Source organism: Sinohyriopsis cumingii, chromosome 2, assembly GCF_028554795.1.
Source record: "Sinohyriopsis cumingii isolate HCF-2022 chromosome 2, ASM2855479v2, whole genome shotgun sequence".
In the NCBI taxonomy this organism is placed as follows: Eukaryota; Metazoa; Mollusca; class Bivalvia; order Unionida; family Unionidae; genus Sinohyriopsis; species Sinohyriopsis cumingii.
In genome coordinates, this window is record NC_142962.1 from 25,973,134 (window position 1) to 25,990,558 (window position 17,425).

Genomic DNA, 17,425 nt, shown 5'->3' on the forward strand with positions numbered 1-17,425 from the left:
TGGCTTTGGAGTGAAGAAATTCATAGGCACCATGACAGGTCCCTGCAAACTTAGATATAAAAATGCATTGGAATCTATATTGTTACATAAACAAATTCTTGTTTCATATTGACAAACCACCCCAGCAGTGCATTGTTATATCATAATCCGCTTATGCTGGTGACTGGCCTTCATACTTTATGCTGTAATATAACCAAAATAGCCATGCAACTGACTAGCTACAATCTACCACCTCTGAATGCAAGAACAGGAAATGACTACAGTCGACCTGAGGACAGCAAAAAAAAAAAAAAAGGTAACAGAAACAAATAGTTTTCCTGCAACTTCAAAGAAAACTGATTACCTTTGAAGCACCGATATAAACCATGCAAAAAAAACATTCTGTTTCAATGTTCTACAGTTATTTGATGTTGCCTGCAGCAATAACAAACAGGTATTTGTTTGGTCCTTCAAAAAGAGCCTTTAGCGGCACCTTCAAAAACACATGTACATGTACCTTCATCAGAGCAAGCCAACAACCTTTGATCAAATGAAGTCAGCAACAAACTTAAATAAAATTATTGTTTCAATTTTCATAGTGATTAGAACATGTTTATTGTGCTGTAAAACTTTCCTGTTTGCAACAAAAAAAGTTCATACAGCGGACTCCTGCGAGGGTGATTTTCTGTGACCAAGATAAAAAATTTGCGTAGAAATACACGTAATTAAGTGTTTCCGAGATCTCTGGTAATTGCATCTGTTAAACAGAAGACACAAAATGTAACTTTTCATTTAAAGGATACAGCATTCTTCTACATGTGCTTGCATTCTGTCTTGAACATACTTTCTTCCTCATGATAGGCAATATCTTACTGAATAAGATTAGTGAAATTACTGAGTTATTCTTGATGCTGATTTAAATTGTTTGAAAATTCAGTATTTGTGGAACTACAATAACCCCAGATAGAACAATATTCTAGGTGTGGCATGATATATGCATTGTAGAATATCTTACTCTGTTCTTGAGGGAGATAAGATTTTATTCTATTCAAGAGATAGAGCAGTGAGTTAACTTTTTAAATGACGTTATCGACTTGTATTTTCCAGCACAGAATATTGTCTATCATGATGCCAAGTAGTTTTTCATTTTCAGACTGTTGTGTATCCATTCCTTTTATCATTGCTTTGAAATAATTTTTCTCAGATTTTACTCTTGCTCAACTACCTATGACTGTGGCTTTTGATATGGTTGCATTTATTTACCATTGTGCTCACACCAGTTATATATTTCACCAAATCTTTATTTAATTTAGCACTAATCTCATCGCCTGTTGATCATATGTTATATTATGTTGTATCATCTTCGAACATGTTAGTTGTGGATAGCTCAGTGTGATATGGTAAATCATTAATGTACAGCAGAAAGAGTAATGAACCAAGAACTGATCCTTGTGGAACACCTGACTTTATTAGTTTCTTATCTAAAAGTTTATTTAAAATAGAAACTTCTTCTTGTCTGCCTTCAAGGTAGATTTGAAACAAAGTTAAGCTTTCATGGTTAACTTGGTATGTGATGAGCTTTTCCAGCAGGATTTTGTGATTTACAAGGTCAGTAACCTTTGAAAGGTCAAGAAACACTGTGCCTACAAGGTTGCCTTGATCTATTGCTGTTAACCAATCATCCATCATTCTCGTTAGTGTAGTCTGGCATGAACGTCCTTCGCCCAGAAGTCTGATTGTTGTGAATGTAGTAAATTACAGATTGTAGATGATTCCAGGTAGTTTATAAATTCATTACAAACATTGTCTTTCTATTATCTTCGAAAGTGATGATAAAACTGATAATATTGCACTTAAATATGTGGATTCTCATCACTATATAGGATTAATACTTTCATCAAATACCAAATGGACTTGTCACATTGATAATAATTTAAAACCAGCATCATGTCATATAGCTAATCTTCGAAAACTAAAACAAAACCTAAGTAGGAAAATTGTATAAAAACGGTATATATCTATCCAGATGTCAAGAGCATCTGATGGGTCATCAGATGATTCAATTACTGACCAAGGGATATCTTTCATTTGTTTAAGGAATATTTGTGAATCAAATCTTTTCATTATTCAATACTTGATATATATATTTGATGATAAGTTTTACTTTTTGATTAATTTACATGTACATCATTTAGGATAATGATCACTTATGGAATATTTGTGGAACTGCAACTTCTATAATATTGTCAGCATTGTTAGTATAGATGTGATGATCAGTTAGTGTTTCATATACCTCTATTATGCAAGTGGGTACATGAACTAGCTGTTGATAATTCAGGGACTTCATGGTTTTAATCCAGATTTGATTGGTATCATAAAGCAAAATGTAATTGAAGTCACCCACTAAACAGACTTCTTTGTTTTCTATATACAAAGTTTCAAGCTTATTTTGAAAATATAGTATACCAAACATTGTCAGTGTTTGGTGGTCTGTATACACAACCTAATACCAATGGTTTCTGAACTTTGTCTCATTTCTAGCTAAATTATTTCCATACCAATTTCCTCAAGATCATATTGAGTTTGAAAGAAATGCCATCCTTAATGGACAAAAAGACTAAAACCTTTTGGAAAATTCGGTCTTTTGTTTGAAAATTGTAGTTAAGAGCTTTAAGTTCATCATCATAAAAAAATTCAGGTAAAGAAGGTTTCACTGAATGCAGAAATATCAATTATTGAATTATTTCCTGAAAGAAGTAATTTGATTTTGTCTAGTTTTGGAAAAAGATAATGGATGTTCAGATGGCAAATTTTGAGACCTTCTTGCTTAAGCCACTGATTTTGAGAGAATTCTAAGTTTAAATGGTTTTGAGATGAATGATATGGAATATCTGAATTAATATTTTCACTATCAATATATGAATCATGATATTCCCCTAAATTTTCTTGTATACAGTGTTCAAGATCATGACTATCAACTGTGTTTTTCAGACGATTTTTGGATGAGTCTTGAAACATTAGCACATTCAACAGTTATCTTAGCAGTTAACACATTATGGTCACTTTCATTGATGGAGGCACCTGATGGAATTGCAGTATAGGTAATTCCATTGACATCATTCAGTGGGGTACCTGTAGGCACATAATGGGATTGCAGTAGAGGTAATTCCATTGACATCATCATTCATTGGGGTATCTGCAGTTTGTTTTCTCTCATCACAGGGAGAATTACACTTAGCAGATCTCATAGGATGTTTTGAAGTTACTGGAATAGTAGTTTTGGTTTTAAACTTATGGCCCCATCTTCATTGCCATTTTACTGCATATTTGTAGAAAGTCATGACACTGTATTTTGCTTGTGCATCTGCATGATTGTACAATATGCCCTTGTTCAGAACAGTAGAAACATTCTTGATTTATGAACAGTAACAGTTTGCATGGTCTCAATTATGTTTGTGATCTAGGTTTCTATGTCTTTTATAGGCATCATATTTGTCCTTTAGTAAACTCTTATTTACTGAATTGAGAAAGTGGGATAAACCCTTCTTATTTACATGGATTTTTTCTTTTGCCATTAAGTGTTCCATAACTAATCCAGACATGGTCATGAATCCATGTTCAGTGTCTATCATTTTGTAATTCCACTCCTGACATAATAATAATAATAATAATGATAATGACCTTATTTAAAGAGGGTAACACAATTAGCTAAGAACTAATCTACTTTGAGTCCCTCATACAAAGGAATTTATTTATTTTAGCTGCATCTCTAAAGCCACTGGATTTATTTGGTTTGCCTTTCAGGGAGAAAATATCTTATCCTACTGAGAAGCCATAAACTTGAATTGACTTTTTTACTGATATGTTTATGTTCAGTCCTTGATAGGTTATTATCTACCAGAACACCAAGTAGTCTATCATGACGGACCATTTGTAGATTTTTATCCTTCCATGTCAGACATAGTTCATCATTATCAAGATTTGTCCTTTTTTGCCGTGTTGAGATAAATAATATTTTAGTTTTACCAGTATTTACCACCATGCAGTTTTCCAGTTTGTTTAGGGCATTCTGTAAAGAAATTTCGAGTTCATGCTTTGTGTTTTGGATGTCTGACAATGTTGTGTCATCTGCATAGAGATCTGTAGATGATATTTAGTCTCTTAGTAAAAGTGGTAGGTCATTAATAAATAAATAGTAATGGACCTAGAATTTAGCCTTGTGGTTACCTCCATATCTAATTGTTCCAGGTTCAGACAGAACATTATTTATGTAAACATGTTGTGTTCTCTCACTTAAGTATGAAGTAAACCATCTAATTGTTCTTTCATCACATTGGTAGATTTTCAGTTTCTTCAAAAGGACTTCATGATCCGCCATGTCAAAAGCTTTCCTGAAATCTACAAAATACAGATCCTATTATTCTACCTTGGTCAAGTGCTTGAAGCCATTTATCAGTTAGGGAGATCAAGGCAGTCTCACAGGAATGTTTCTGTCTAAAGCCTGATTGATTAGGGTGTAACAGCAAGTGTTTGGTTAAATATGACATGAACCAGACTTGTGAATAGGAGTTACTTTTGCAGTTTTCCATATTTTGGGGACAGATGAGGTTGCAGTAGTTAAATTGATTATGAATGCTATGCTATCTACAATAGCAGATGCAGAAGATTTAATGAGGGGTGGATCAATCTGATCAAGCCCTGTAGCTTTCTTAGTATCAAATTCACTGAGACATTTTTTAACAAAGTATTTTGATACTGGTGGGATAGAGAAATATACCTGCTTAGAGATTTTGCTGCTGCAGAACTTTTTAAGTTCATTAAAGTTGTTTTCTGTCACTGGTTCTTTTAACTTTGTGGTAGAACATTCAACTCACGAATTCTTGGGCAGGGCTGGCCTTAGGCCAGTTGGACTGATTTGGCCCAATCAGGACCTGCATTTTAGTAATTTTTAAAAATTTAGAAAATAATTTTAAATGATGGAAGAAAATTTTAAGTTCATTATCATATATAACTTGTTTAAAAGTTCTTTTTCCATATGCCATGCTCATAGAGGTACCCGTGCGTAATTCCAGGGGGCTCAACCAAAATGCTCCAAATCAGGCCCAGGGTTTGCTAAGGCTGTTCCTGTTTTTGGGCATGCATTGCCTAAAAAGACTGAGCAGTTATGATTTTCCAGGTATATGTTGTTTAGGATGTTATACAAATTGGTTTCAGTCTGGTCGGTATGAACATTGTTACTTACACCATTGCCACCAACACTGATATAATGGTTTCAAATTGAGAATGGTCAATTTTTCTCATTCATCAAGGGGCCCCGAGTGGCCAAGTGGTCTAAAGCGCTCACCTTTACGGATCACTGCCATCTCACCTATGTCTGCATGGGTTCAGTCTCGGGTTCGGCCAATATGGGTATGTGAGAAAGCATGCCAGTAGCTTTTCGTGGGTCGGTGGTTCCTTGTGGGGTTTTCACAGGTTTTTCCACCACCATTAATACTGGCTGCCATGTATAGCCTTTCTTATGCTAAAAATGGCATTAAACCCTACAACAATGACAACAACTCATTCATCAGACCAGTTTCTGCCCCTGGTAAACACTTAACTTGAACCCAAGGTTTCTGACCTCGTACATGAACATATTTAATGATAGAACAATTATGAGAGTATTTGTTCTGGAATTATCTTGTTCTTTGATGTTTTCTTCTTCTCTGTCATTGGTAGAATCCAGTGTCTTACAAAACCAAAAGACCACTCTGGTGGCCTAATGGTTAGAGTGTCCACTTCAGATGCAAGGGGTTGTGGGTTTAAATCTCAGCTGAGTCATACCAGACACTTATAAAAATGGTACTAGAAACTGCCTCGCTTGGCACTCGGCATTAATAGGTTAGTGCTAGGACTGGTCGGCCTGGTGTCAGGATATTGTGACTAGGTGGAACATGCTGCTACATGTCTGTGGCATGATGCCCCAATGCAAGACATCACTATAAACTGTCACACTGCAGAAGTTGTAGTGATATGACTGAAATGTTTTCAAAGCTTCATTAAAAATCCAAATTACACACACACACAAAATCTATATCTGTTATGTCTAAGAAAGGAAGTCCCTTTCTTGTCATTTGTGACATTGTGTGGTAGAGAGTTTTCCACTGTAGCTTGAGGGACTGTAGGGTTCTTGCCTATATTCTGGGAGGGTTTGGAATTATTATTTTCTTTCTGGGCATTTTCTTTTTTTCTTCATAAGAAATTTTATTTCACTCATTTGCTTTTGTGATTCTTCTTTGGAGTATTAACAATTTCTGTTTTCATATTTATAATGTCTTCCAGCTCTGCTGCTAAAATGCATACTGTTTGAAGCAGTAAAGCATATTTAAGCTGCATAATTTTTGACAATAGCAAATCTTTGTCTTTATTTGTTTCACTTTCTCTTTCATTTTTGTGTTGTCCTCGTCCAAATAAGGCAGTGGGGGCTTGATGTCTTAGGTTACATCTGATGGGTTTATTTGTTTTTTCAAAGCTCATAAGCTTAATCTTGAAAATCTGATAGCTGTTCGTCAAGTTTTTCATGTTTATTCCTTTCAGACTCGTGTTTGGTTTTAAAGGCTCACATTCCTTTGACAGTTTTTTGGCTTTTGCTGTCATTTTGGGAAGTTCTTTTTATAGCAGCTTGTTTTGCCTCATTAAGGCTGTCATGTCTTTTTCACTGCCTTCAATTATACCCTGCAGTTCAGAAACTTTGTCTGACTGAGTATCAGCCTTTGTGATGGCCCTGGGGAGCAATTCACTATCACTGTTTTCTCTAGCTAGCTCAGCTGAAATTTCCTCACCCCAGTGGTTTTCAGTTTTTGGTTCTCGTAGGTGAATTTCACTATAGTAAATGGGTGTAACAGCACTTATATCATTTCAACTTTTTTGGGGGGTGGGGGGCAAAATCTTATTCATGCAAATATCAGCATGCTGGCTCAGGCTGAATAACAGATTAGAGATAGTAATAGCAGGGACGTCATTTCACTTTTTTCGGGGGGGGGGGGCAAAACTTGACAGGCTTGTTAATTTTCGCATATAGGCTACAGCAATTTTACAGCACAAGCAAATTCAGGGTGGGTGGGCAAATGCCCCCCCCCCCCCCATGACGTCCCTGCTTATATCCCAGTCTAAATTCTCAGCAGGGGTGAGCTATAGATGACATGCTGTTAAATGAACAGTAGTCCCACTAGATGTTAGCAAAAACTCCAGGTTGTGGGTGTTACTGGTATGCAAAATATTCTGATTGTTTCCATGATAACTTGTTTAATTGTAACAAGCCTCGTTTCCTTTTAATGAAAAATGTATACATCTTGTGGTTTATCACTGATACAGCGTACATATATATATATATATATATATATATATATATATATATATACACACACACACACACACACACACGGGCGTGCGCATGGTCAATCTGCGTGGCTTTGCATTGTTCTCTTTCGACGGAGTAGAGGTGATTTCGAGATGAGGAGAATAACAGTACACAAACAACAAGGATGGCCGTCATCGGCGGGACGAAGAAATGATGACTTGTGAAGAATCGGTTTTCGGTCGTCTTCCAGTGAAACTGGTCAAAACATTAATGCCATTTCAGCGAGAAGGAATAATTAATGCAGTCCAGAAAAATGGAAGGTTTTGCTGCTCATTTTTCATGAGTTTCTTTCTGAATTATGAAGATCTTGCTGAAATTTGTTTTTTTTTATTGTATCCTGGATTCAAAAGTTTTGACGCATTTAAGCACTTACTTTCAGCTTTTCAGAAATATTCCTATTTCTCCAACTGCTTTAGAAACATTAGTTAGTTTAGAAAAATATGAATAGCAAGGACAATGATATAAGCCTTCTTGTTCAGGATGAAGCAGAGGACCATTTGTCGTAACGCTTGTATGTTTACGTTACCCATTTTGACACACCTCACAGAGGTCTCTTTCTTTCTGTGACTCCATAGCCGGTGAAAATAATATATTGCAGAGCAACATCAATAACATATAAAACTAAAGTTTATAGGTAAAATTACATAAAGAAATATAACGTGGCAATCCTAAATTTTGGATGTATCATTATCTTCATTTTGAAACAAATTTTGTTGCAAAAGCTGATAGAATAAAATTGGGAAAAATCATGTTGGTATTATAATAAGATTGTTTACTTATAATAAAAAGAATATTAGATTTAGCAAATGACTATTTTCCAATACTTCATTGCCAAGGTTATTTGCAGAACCTCAATCACTAAATGAACTGTTTATATAACTTTTAAACAGTTATACATCCTTCTTAATTTACGTCTCTAAAAGTGCAAATAATTAGAGGCAGAAGACATAATTTTGTTACAAGAAAATATTTTAGTTTCATATATTATAATTCTTACCATTATCAGAGCAATTTATTTTAAAAAATTGGTCAGAATAATTTAAATATTGAGATTCTCTTAAATGCTGATTGAAAATTTACTGTTAAAGTAAAAATATTTATGGGATATAAAATCCTACTACTATTGTTTTAATAAAAAAAATATAGAGGATACTGATTTAATTGAAATTTATCATAAAATTATGTTTCATGTAAATTTTCCCAAATTATAATAATGAAACATCTCAGAATATCACTGATGACAGATCCACATAAAACTTTATAATGTTGTACACCATTCTATACTTTGTTACTGATGCAGTTATCAGCAGTGAGTCACATGGATAGTACATGCTGAGTAACAGACTTGATGCCGTTGAAGGTGGGAAGCTGATTTGCCCTTTGCCGTATCAGAATTGCTGATAGTGATTTTAATGACGGCTTACAGATTGGAAAAAGAGAATGAGAGAAATCATGTTTTTCATGGTATATATCTTTGTTTTATCTGATGAAGATAGCATTTTCGACAAATGTTTATGTCTGCATGACTCGTGTTGATCAACTTAACAATGTTGTGGTTGTGATGCACTGAGATATGCTTTCTCTTGAGAATTGAGTTTATGACACATCATCAAAATGGCATATCCACATGAATGTTTTAGATTTTGTATGAATTCTGTTGTTGAATAGTGTCTCCAAAATGTATCTCTAACAATCCATTCCAATCCATGATTCATCTATCTTGTTTCTTGTGACCAGATGCTCATGTTTCAAGAATTTGTCATCATCAGCTGTGTCACCAGCATTCTCTGGTGGTGACAGCAGGTTTAATTGAGAAATATTGGATGAAATGATATTTACATAAGTACTGTAATTAAATTTAAAAAATAAATAAAAAGTAATAAAAGACATGAAAAATTGTTGAATTTACTTATTGCCATATTTGTCTCAACGTTTAGATAGCCTTGGGGTGTGCATTAGATATTGTAGTTATGGCATGCTTTCAGATGGCCAAAAATAATTACTTTTTGTCTGAAGACATTAAATTCTTTAATTTGGTGTCTGAAACCAAATGGAAAGATAAATTCATACCCCCTTCCCAGCCGTAAGAAAGTTAACAGTAGCTCATGTGATACGCTGCCAAGAAGTAAAAGAAGCACTTTTTTCTAACTTTACAGATAGGTTAATGACATTAATCGTAAAATTTTTGTATATTTGATGTATATCCATCCAACAGAAAGCACAGCCATATATGTATTAGTTCCATGATTGTGTGTATTGTATTTTGCTAAAAGATCTTCCATAATAGTAATCTTACAATCCACTGTTTTAACGCTCAACTAATCAGTGATCATTAAAAATCTACCTTACAAACGCACACAAGCTTTATTTCTGTGTAAATAAAAAAATAAAAAATAAACTTAATATAAAGAGTTCTGAAGGCGTTTATGACTGAAAAGTGGTGGTAGCATTAATACAAATATATGTATGATGGTTTGCCTTTAAGCAACAATGTAAGAGGTTCTATAGGGATTTGTTTTATACACATGCAAAGAAAGGGTTAATAACAATTTTGTATACAAGTCAGCATGATTAATGTTTTTTTATATTTGTAAATGAGCATGATTTTTTGTGGGTTTTTTTCATTAATTATTTTGTTTTAATCATGGTTAGCACCCAATTGAGCAGAGATTCCTACTCAGAGCAATTAGCTTGTCAAAGATTGTTTTGATGCATGTCAGAGATTTCAAGGTATCTGTGTGATTATTGTTATCATTTACAGTGGTTCACCTATGTATAGAGCAAAGAGGTTTATTCTGGAAGAATCGCTATTCTTAAACCATGGTACATAATGCCTCAGGGATATTGAGTTGTGCTGCATGATTCAAATCAAATTTCTAATCCATACCAGTTCTCTAATGCATTTGTTTAATGTGATAAAGCAGGGATCATGGTTTCTAAATCAGAGCCATATCTGTCACATCTTCTTGAAATGGATTCATTTGCAAATATGTCTGCACTGACAACCAATCATGTTTTTGTTAACTGAATCAAGCTAGTTAAAATAGAACCAATGATAAATAATTGCCCAGTACATTTTGATAACCAACAATCCATGGAAAAATTACATGTTAAAGTATAATTTGGATACTTACAGCTATCAAACATTATTTTTTTATATGCTGGATAGCAGTCATCATGAAATCTAATATTGTTAGTAATAACATGGATAAGTTTATCATGTGTTCAACAAGCGTTGAGGCACTGTCTATTTTGTGAAGGGACTGTCCCTTGCCAAAATCATCTCCAAAGAGGCCAGTAGGTCATTCACAGAAGCGACCTCAAAGTAATGACTCTGAGGGTACATCTCAAAAAGAACCACCAGCGTAGAAAGCTATTATCAATGACAAGTCTGATGATCTTGAACCTTAGAGTTCTCCACTTGGTTCTGCGCATGGTCACTATAAACATTTTATGTTTAAAAAAAACATGACATTGTTAACAATGCAGATCTTTGGGGCATTAGACCTACAGTGGAAATATTAATGATTCTGAAATCCACTGAATACCTGGATGAAAATTGACTTCTCTGCAGATCTGAACTTAGACATTTACCTAAGAGTAGATGCCCCGTTTCATACGGACAAAATAGCTGAATGAGTGCTAACTCGTCATGACAGATTTCAGTCATTATTGAGGGAATATGTATATATGCAAATTAGTTTGTTGAAAAGAATTTCCAGACAGCAAGTTCAGTACCTGTTGGTAATAAAGAATTTCATGGCTTTTCATCTGATAACCTAAAAGAGACTATGGACAAGTTACTTGAAATTGAATAAGTAACTGTACTTAAATCAGTTACAACATTCACTTATTTCTTTTCATTCTTTGATATTGTGTTTATTTATGTACATCTTAATTTGAAAAATGATCTGTCTACATACATACATACATACAAATACATACATACATACATACATACATACATACATACATGCATACATATATACATACATACATATCTTAAATTATTTTAGTTCATGGAAGTTCAGGATCACATTAAATAATTATTGCTGACCAGATGAAACATTTTCTGTTAGATTATTGGCAAACATTCTGAGACTTTTATTTTAAAATGATGCAGCAGATCATCTTAGATTGTGTTTCAAAACTTGTTCTAGACAAAAATTATAATCAAGCAAGGTCTGAAAATAACAAAGAATTTAGATTTTAATGTTTCCCAGGAAATTATAGTGTCTGAAAATCGTGTCCAGTACCATGCCATAATTACGGTTTCAAGTCAGGGTTTCTGATAACATGCAAACTTTGTTTACAACTCTCTAAAGATAAGACCAATATTTGGAATTACTGTGATGGCAAGGCAGTATAAACATATATATAGTTTGGAATTATTCATTGGACTATTTAAAAATTGAAATATAAAAATCTTTGTTCCATAAAGCCCCCACAAAAACTTACATTAATTTAAAAAAATTGTATCATAAATATTTATTGCAGTTTATTGTACGTTTTAAAGCAAAAAATTATATCTACCAGAAGTTTATTTAAGAAATAAAAATTGCAAAAGTAATTTAATTTCTCTCCTTCCCCCCCCCCCCCCCCCGGCCATAACATCTTGCAAAAGTAATGGAAACCCCTTGCCACAACATCTTGCAAAAGTAATGGAAACTCCCTGTGATAACATAACGCAAAAGTAATGGAAACCCTCTGCAAAAACATCCTACAGAAGCAATGGAAAATCCCTGCCACAACATCCTACAAAAGTAATGGAAACCCCCTGCCACAACATCCTGCAAAAGTAATGGAAACCCCCTGCAACAACATCTTACAGAAGCAATGGAAATCCCCTGCCACAACATCCTACAAAAGTAATGGAAACCGCGTCACAACATCCTGCAAAAGTAATGGAAACTCCCTGACACAACATCCTGTACAATATATGCATTGTATTCATGTGCTTTTCAATGATGTATGCAGGTCCAACTGTAAGCTAAATATCTGATATGTTGATTGTCGTTGGCCTCATACGTATATTATATCAACAACTAGTCTTTCATCTTACATTGCTGTTTCATGCCATCTCCTCAGCACTGCATAATTTTATAGAACAATTTGATAATTTATTACAAACTACTTTTTTATTTTGTATCGTCAAAAGTCAAGCAGGTGGCTTTGTTTCTTTTTTATAATGTCATCACCACTCTTGATTGTGATTAGGTGTGAAAGAAAGAAAAAAATCTTAATTGTATGAATCATCTATGACAAAATAGACCTATGTAATATAAAACTTTTTAAGGAACTTGACATTTAAGAACAAATGCTGAAATGGATATAAGCTACCAAAGTCATTAAACTAATGCTGGACTACAAGCCATTTCTGATCCTAATTACATGTATTACAAACAAGTTCACCTAAAATGAGGCAGGGATTATATGTCATTAAACTAATACTTGTCTACAAGCCATTTCTCATTTTAATTGCTCATAATACTGTTGAAAATGAGGCAAGGGTTATGTCAGTCAGCTTGTGTGTGTGTATTGACTACCTTCATGCAAGTCCAAAACTTTGGCATTTGATTTAGGGTGGTGTGTAGATGCGAACAACAGACTTAAAATTATAATCAATACTCATTGTTGGGGCTAGGGGTGGGAGTGTAGTTGGGTAGAGGTAGAAATGGCTTAAAATAAGACTTGAGTTAATCCTCATTTGTCACTTCTGTAGCTCTGTGGGAAGGTGGGATAACTTTCCCAAGTGTGAACATAAAATTTCAAATAGTGTTCAGAATAAACTTAAATGGGTTATGACCCAGTGGTATACAGAGCTATTTATAACTTGGAAACTCCACACCCTGTACTTTATATATTCTTAATGGGTAATGAAATTCAGGTAATTGGTATTTGGGTTACACATCATTGCTAACTCATATCAAAAATCTTAGAAAAGGTTGTTCTATCCCAGCTTGTATCTCATCTAAATTCAAACAGTCTTGTTAGCAATGTACAATCTGCATATCGCCCTTACCACAGTACTGAAACTACTCTTCTAAAAGTAGTTAATGACATTCTCTCTGCGTTAGATAGCGGAAAGATTACAGTTCTCACCCTCCTTGATTTGTCTGCAGCATTTGACACAATAGACCATGATATATTACTTCACCGTCTCCAGCGTGTATTTGGCATTCATGGTACAGCCTTACTTTGGTTCAAGTCCTACTTGGTCAACAGGACACAAATTGTATCTGCAAATGGAATACACTCCAGCCCAGTTGATCTATTTTGTGGTGTTCCACAGGGCTCTGTTCTTGGACCTGTTCTCTTCATTCTGTACGCTCAGCCACTCTCAAGTGTCATAGATCATCATCCAGTGTCTCACCAATTGTACGCTGACGACAGCCAAATATACAAATCTAGCCACCCAACTGAAGTTGATGCTACCATCCAAAGTGTAGAGAGGTGCATTTCTGATGTGAAATCATGGATGACATGTAACAAGCTGCCAATGAATGATGATAAAACTGAGGCCATTCTGATCACAACACAAAGACTTTCTCATTCACATCCTTTACCTCAAACAATAAATATCAGCAACACCAACATTAAATTCACACAATCAGTACGAAACCTAGGTGTTACTCTGGACAGTACTCTCACATTTACCAACATGTATTATTATTAACTCCTCCTGGCACTTGTATGGAAACTATTGAAATTCAGGTAATTGGCATTTGGGTTACATATCATTGCTAACTCCTCCTGGCACTTGTATGGAAACTATCGAAATTCAGGTAATTGGCATTTGGGTTACATATCATTGCAAACTCCTCCTGGCACTTGTATGGAAACTATAGAAATTCAGGTAATTGGCGTTTGGGTTACATATCATTGCTAACTCCTCCTGGCACTTGTATGGATACTATTGAAATTCAGGTAGTTGGCATTTGGGTTACATATCATTGCTAACTCCTCCTGGCACTTGTATGGAAACTATTGAAATTCAGGTAATTGGCATTTGGGTTACATATCATTGCTAACTCCTCCTGGCACTTGTATGGAAACTATTGAAATATTCACCATAACAATTATCCATTAATAAGATTAAAAGATACATCCAACTAAATAACAGCTGTCAGCAGTTCCGGAGTTTAGATGGTGATCTTGAACAAGAGGCTAAGTATTTTTTTATTTGTAATTGAGCAAAACATCAGAAAAAAATAGATCTTGTAAAACATGGCAGACTTTACCCAAGGTCAAAGTTTTCAATGAGACTAACAGCATAATGGTTATAAATACTTGTACAGTTTAAATCAGCATGCGTAAATAATGATAGTTTTAATGGAAATTTCATTATGATCTTTATTTTAGGGAGGGGGGTATTGGTTATTGTATGTTGTTGGAGTTTAATGCCATTTTTCAGCACATGATAGGCTTTACACGACAGCCAGTATAGCTGGTGTAGGAAGAAACTGGAAAAACCCTGGTACGAACCATTGACCCATGGAAGCTACTGGCAAGGTTTATCGCATACCCGCTTTTGCCAAGCCCGAGTCTATAACTAATGTGGACAGAGATGAAATGGCAGTGATCAGTAAAGACGAGTAATTTAGACCACTAAGCCACCTGGTGCCATCTATTATAATATAAAAGCACAGAACAAAAGAAGAAACTTAACCAGGACAATTGATATAAAATGAAACTGCACCATCTCATGTGAATGACTATTAAGTTCCTTGTAGTGATTTTTGGTTTCTTTTTGCATAAAAATTATAGCAAGCTATTAGTGTGGAGAAGAACACACCTCGTGTGAAAATTACTCAAAATCGTTTAGATTGATATTGTGAAAATCTTTCAGACTGCCATGGTACTTTTTAGGAATTCTGGTGCACTCCTCAGTTTGATTCTTTCAACTCTTCATATGTTATTTAAATGTAATATATGTTATTTTTAAGCAAATGGTAAAATTTTGAAGCAGTTTCTTTTCCTGAATCTTCCCAGAAATCAACAACAAAGCATTTGTGACTTGCAAATCTAATGTTAAATGCTTAAGTATCCTAAAATCGAATTAGGGATATGTTACATTTTTAATCAATATTTGAACTCAGTTACTTCCCTTGACAGTTTAGCAGTACAGTACTTGGATTAAAGGACAAAAAAATCTTTTTCCATGAGAATATACCAGGAGAATGTAATGTAGATATGAATTTACCCATTTTAAGGAATTACATAGATCCCATAAAGTTAACTAGTATAATTGTTTCAGTATTGTTTTCAATCAGTTGATAATTTAGTAATTTTTATCATCTCTACTGGTCATAGATCAAAATAGCATATGGGATGATCTGTTCATCCATTAAGACAGGTTTCTTATTGCTACCCCTCCTAAACTACTTGGAGGACTGCCTTAAAACGGCACATACATATTCATCCAATATATCTAGTTGGTCTTAAATGAAAATGGTTCTGCTTAGACATCCAATATGGCCACCAAAGTAGTCATCATGATAATCTTATCACTAATCCTCCTGAATAGATGGCATATTAACATGGGGTTTTCATTGAAATACTGATGTCTAGTTGGTTCTTAATGAAAATGATGCCAATCTCATGTCCACTGTAACCACCATGGCATCCATCTTAAAATCGTATTACTACTTTTCCTGAATGAATGGTCATATCAACATGGGGATTTTACTAAAAGACATTTTTTATGACATCTGCTTGGTGCTAAATAAACTGGTGGTAATCTGAAGTCCAGTATTGCTGCCACAGCAACCATCTTGCAAATCTTGTTATTGCTACACCTTATGAAAGGTTGTGTCAACATGGTGTTTTGACTAAATGACTTCTTAAGATGTCTAGCTGATCCAGAATAAAAATGGTGCCAATCTGACAACATGGCAGCCATCGAAAACAAAATCTCATTATCACAACTGCACTTGAACAGAAACTCTTAATAATGTGGGGAAGACCTAAGATGATGAAATTAGTGCTGATGTCCAGTATGGCTGCAACACATTAAAGAAAATTAGGAAATATAATCTAACTTTATTACAGTACTTGAAAGCATAACATTGGGCCACCATCACAATTGTCAGTAGGTCAAATCTGAATCACCTTGTGATCAATTCCCTCAAGCAGCATGTTGCATTGACATCTGGCTCAGTAGGGCAGGTAACATACAGCAGATGTGATGCATTGCATAATAGCTAAATAGCTATAAAAAATAGCCAGTGTTGGCAATTTCTTGACTCTAATAGACAAACCTTGAAACATGGTGTTTAAGTTTCAATATGTTGAGGTAAGAGAATGTTCCCTGGGCAAGATTACCTTATACCTTACAAGATCACTCTCTTGTACAACCGGATGGGTTTTCAATTGCAATGTCATCAAGTGGAAATTGAAGTAAATGTATACTTTTTTTTTCTCCAATAATTGTGGTTACCATCCTATAATACATACAGAAAAGTTCACTATAATGTTAGCCCAATACACTTCTTACAGTAAAAAAACTGACATTAAGTACAGGTTTTGGTCTAGCTAATAAAATGGTATACTGTGGACTCTGAGATGAAATCATGTTGTAGCATGCACATTTTGATACTTTTTTCTCTAATATCTTGGCAAAGTTTTAAAAGATGGCAGTGTTCATAATGAACTAATAAATTATTTATGGAACAGAAGGTACAAAAAAACTAAGAAGCCATCATATCTAGCTGTCTCAGTATTAAGTTACATGTATTGCTAAAACATCTAACTGTAGAAAAGTCCAGAGGAATGTAAAAAGGGAATTATCTGCCTGGATATTTCTCAACATTCTCATAATGACTTGTTTTCTGTATAATACATAGAATTTGTTGACTGATTTACTTTTTCTTGAAAATTTTTGGCACATGCAATCTTTATAATGTCTAAAATGTTCTTGCATTAAAGGTGTAGTGTAAGCCTTAATCTAATTAGCTTTGAAATATCACTTGACAATAAAAGTAATCAGGTATTCAACACTGGATTAGAACATATATACATCAACAGCTGGTTTATGTTATATATTCA

General features: G+C 34.4%; 1 protein-coding gene across 5 annotated transcripts in view; it reads left to right on the forward strand.

Annotated features, from left to right (window-relative positions):
• The first annotated feature begins 7,302 nt into the window (after nucleotides 1-7,302).
• LOC149804501 (DNA annealing helicase and endonuclease ZRANB3-like) overlaps nucleotides 7,303-17,425 on the forward strand; it is a 95,962-nt gene continuing 85,839 nt past the window's right edge. For 3 of the 5 annotated variants that reach the window (XR_016416030.1, XR_016416029.1, XM_089940715.1), the window contains exon 1: nucleotides 7,306-7,638. Coding sequence is in view for 3 of the 5 variants with exons in the window: in XM_089940715.1 (XP_089796841.1) it covers nucleotides 7,529-7,638 (110 nt within the window). In the remaining 2 variants the exon portion in view is untranslated. Of the gene's footprint in view, nucleotides 7,639-17,425 lie in introns of all 5 variants that reach the window. The other 2 variants (XM_089940717.1, XM_089940716.1) reach the window with 1 other exon arrangement.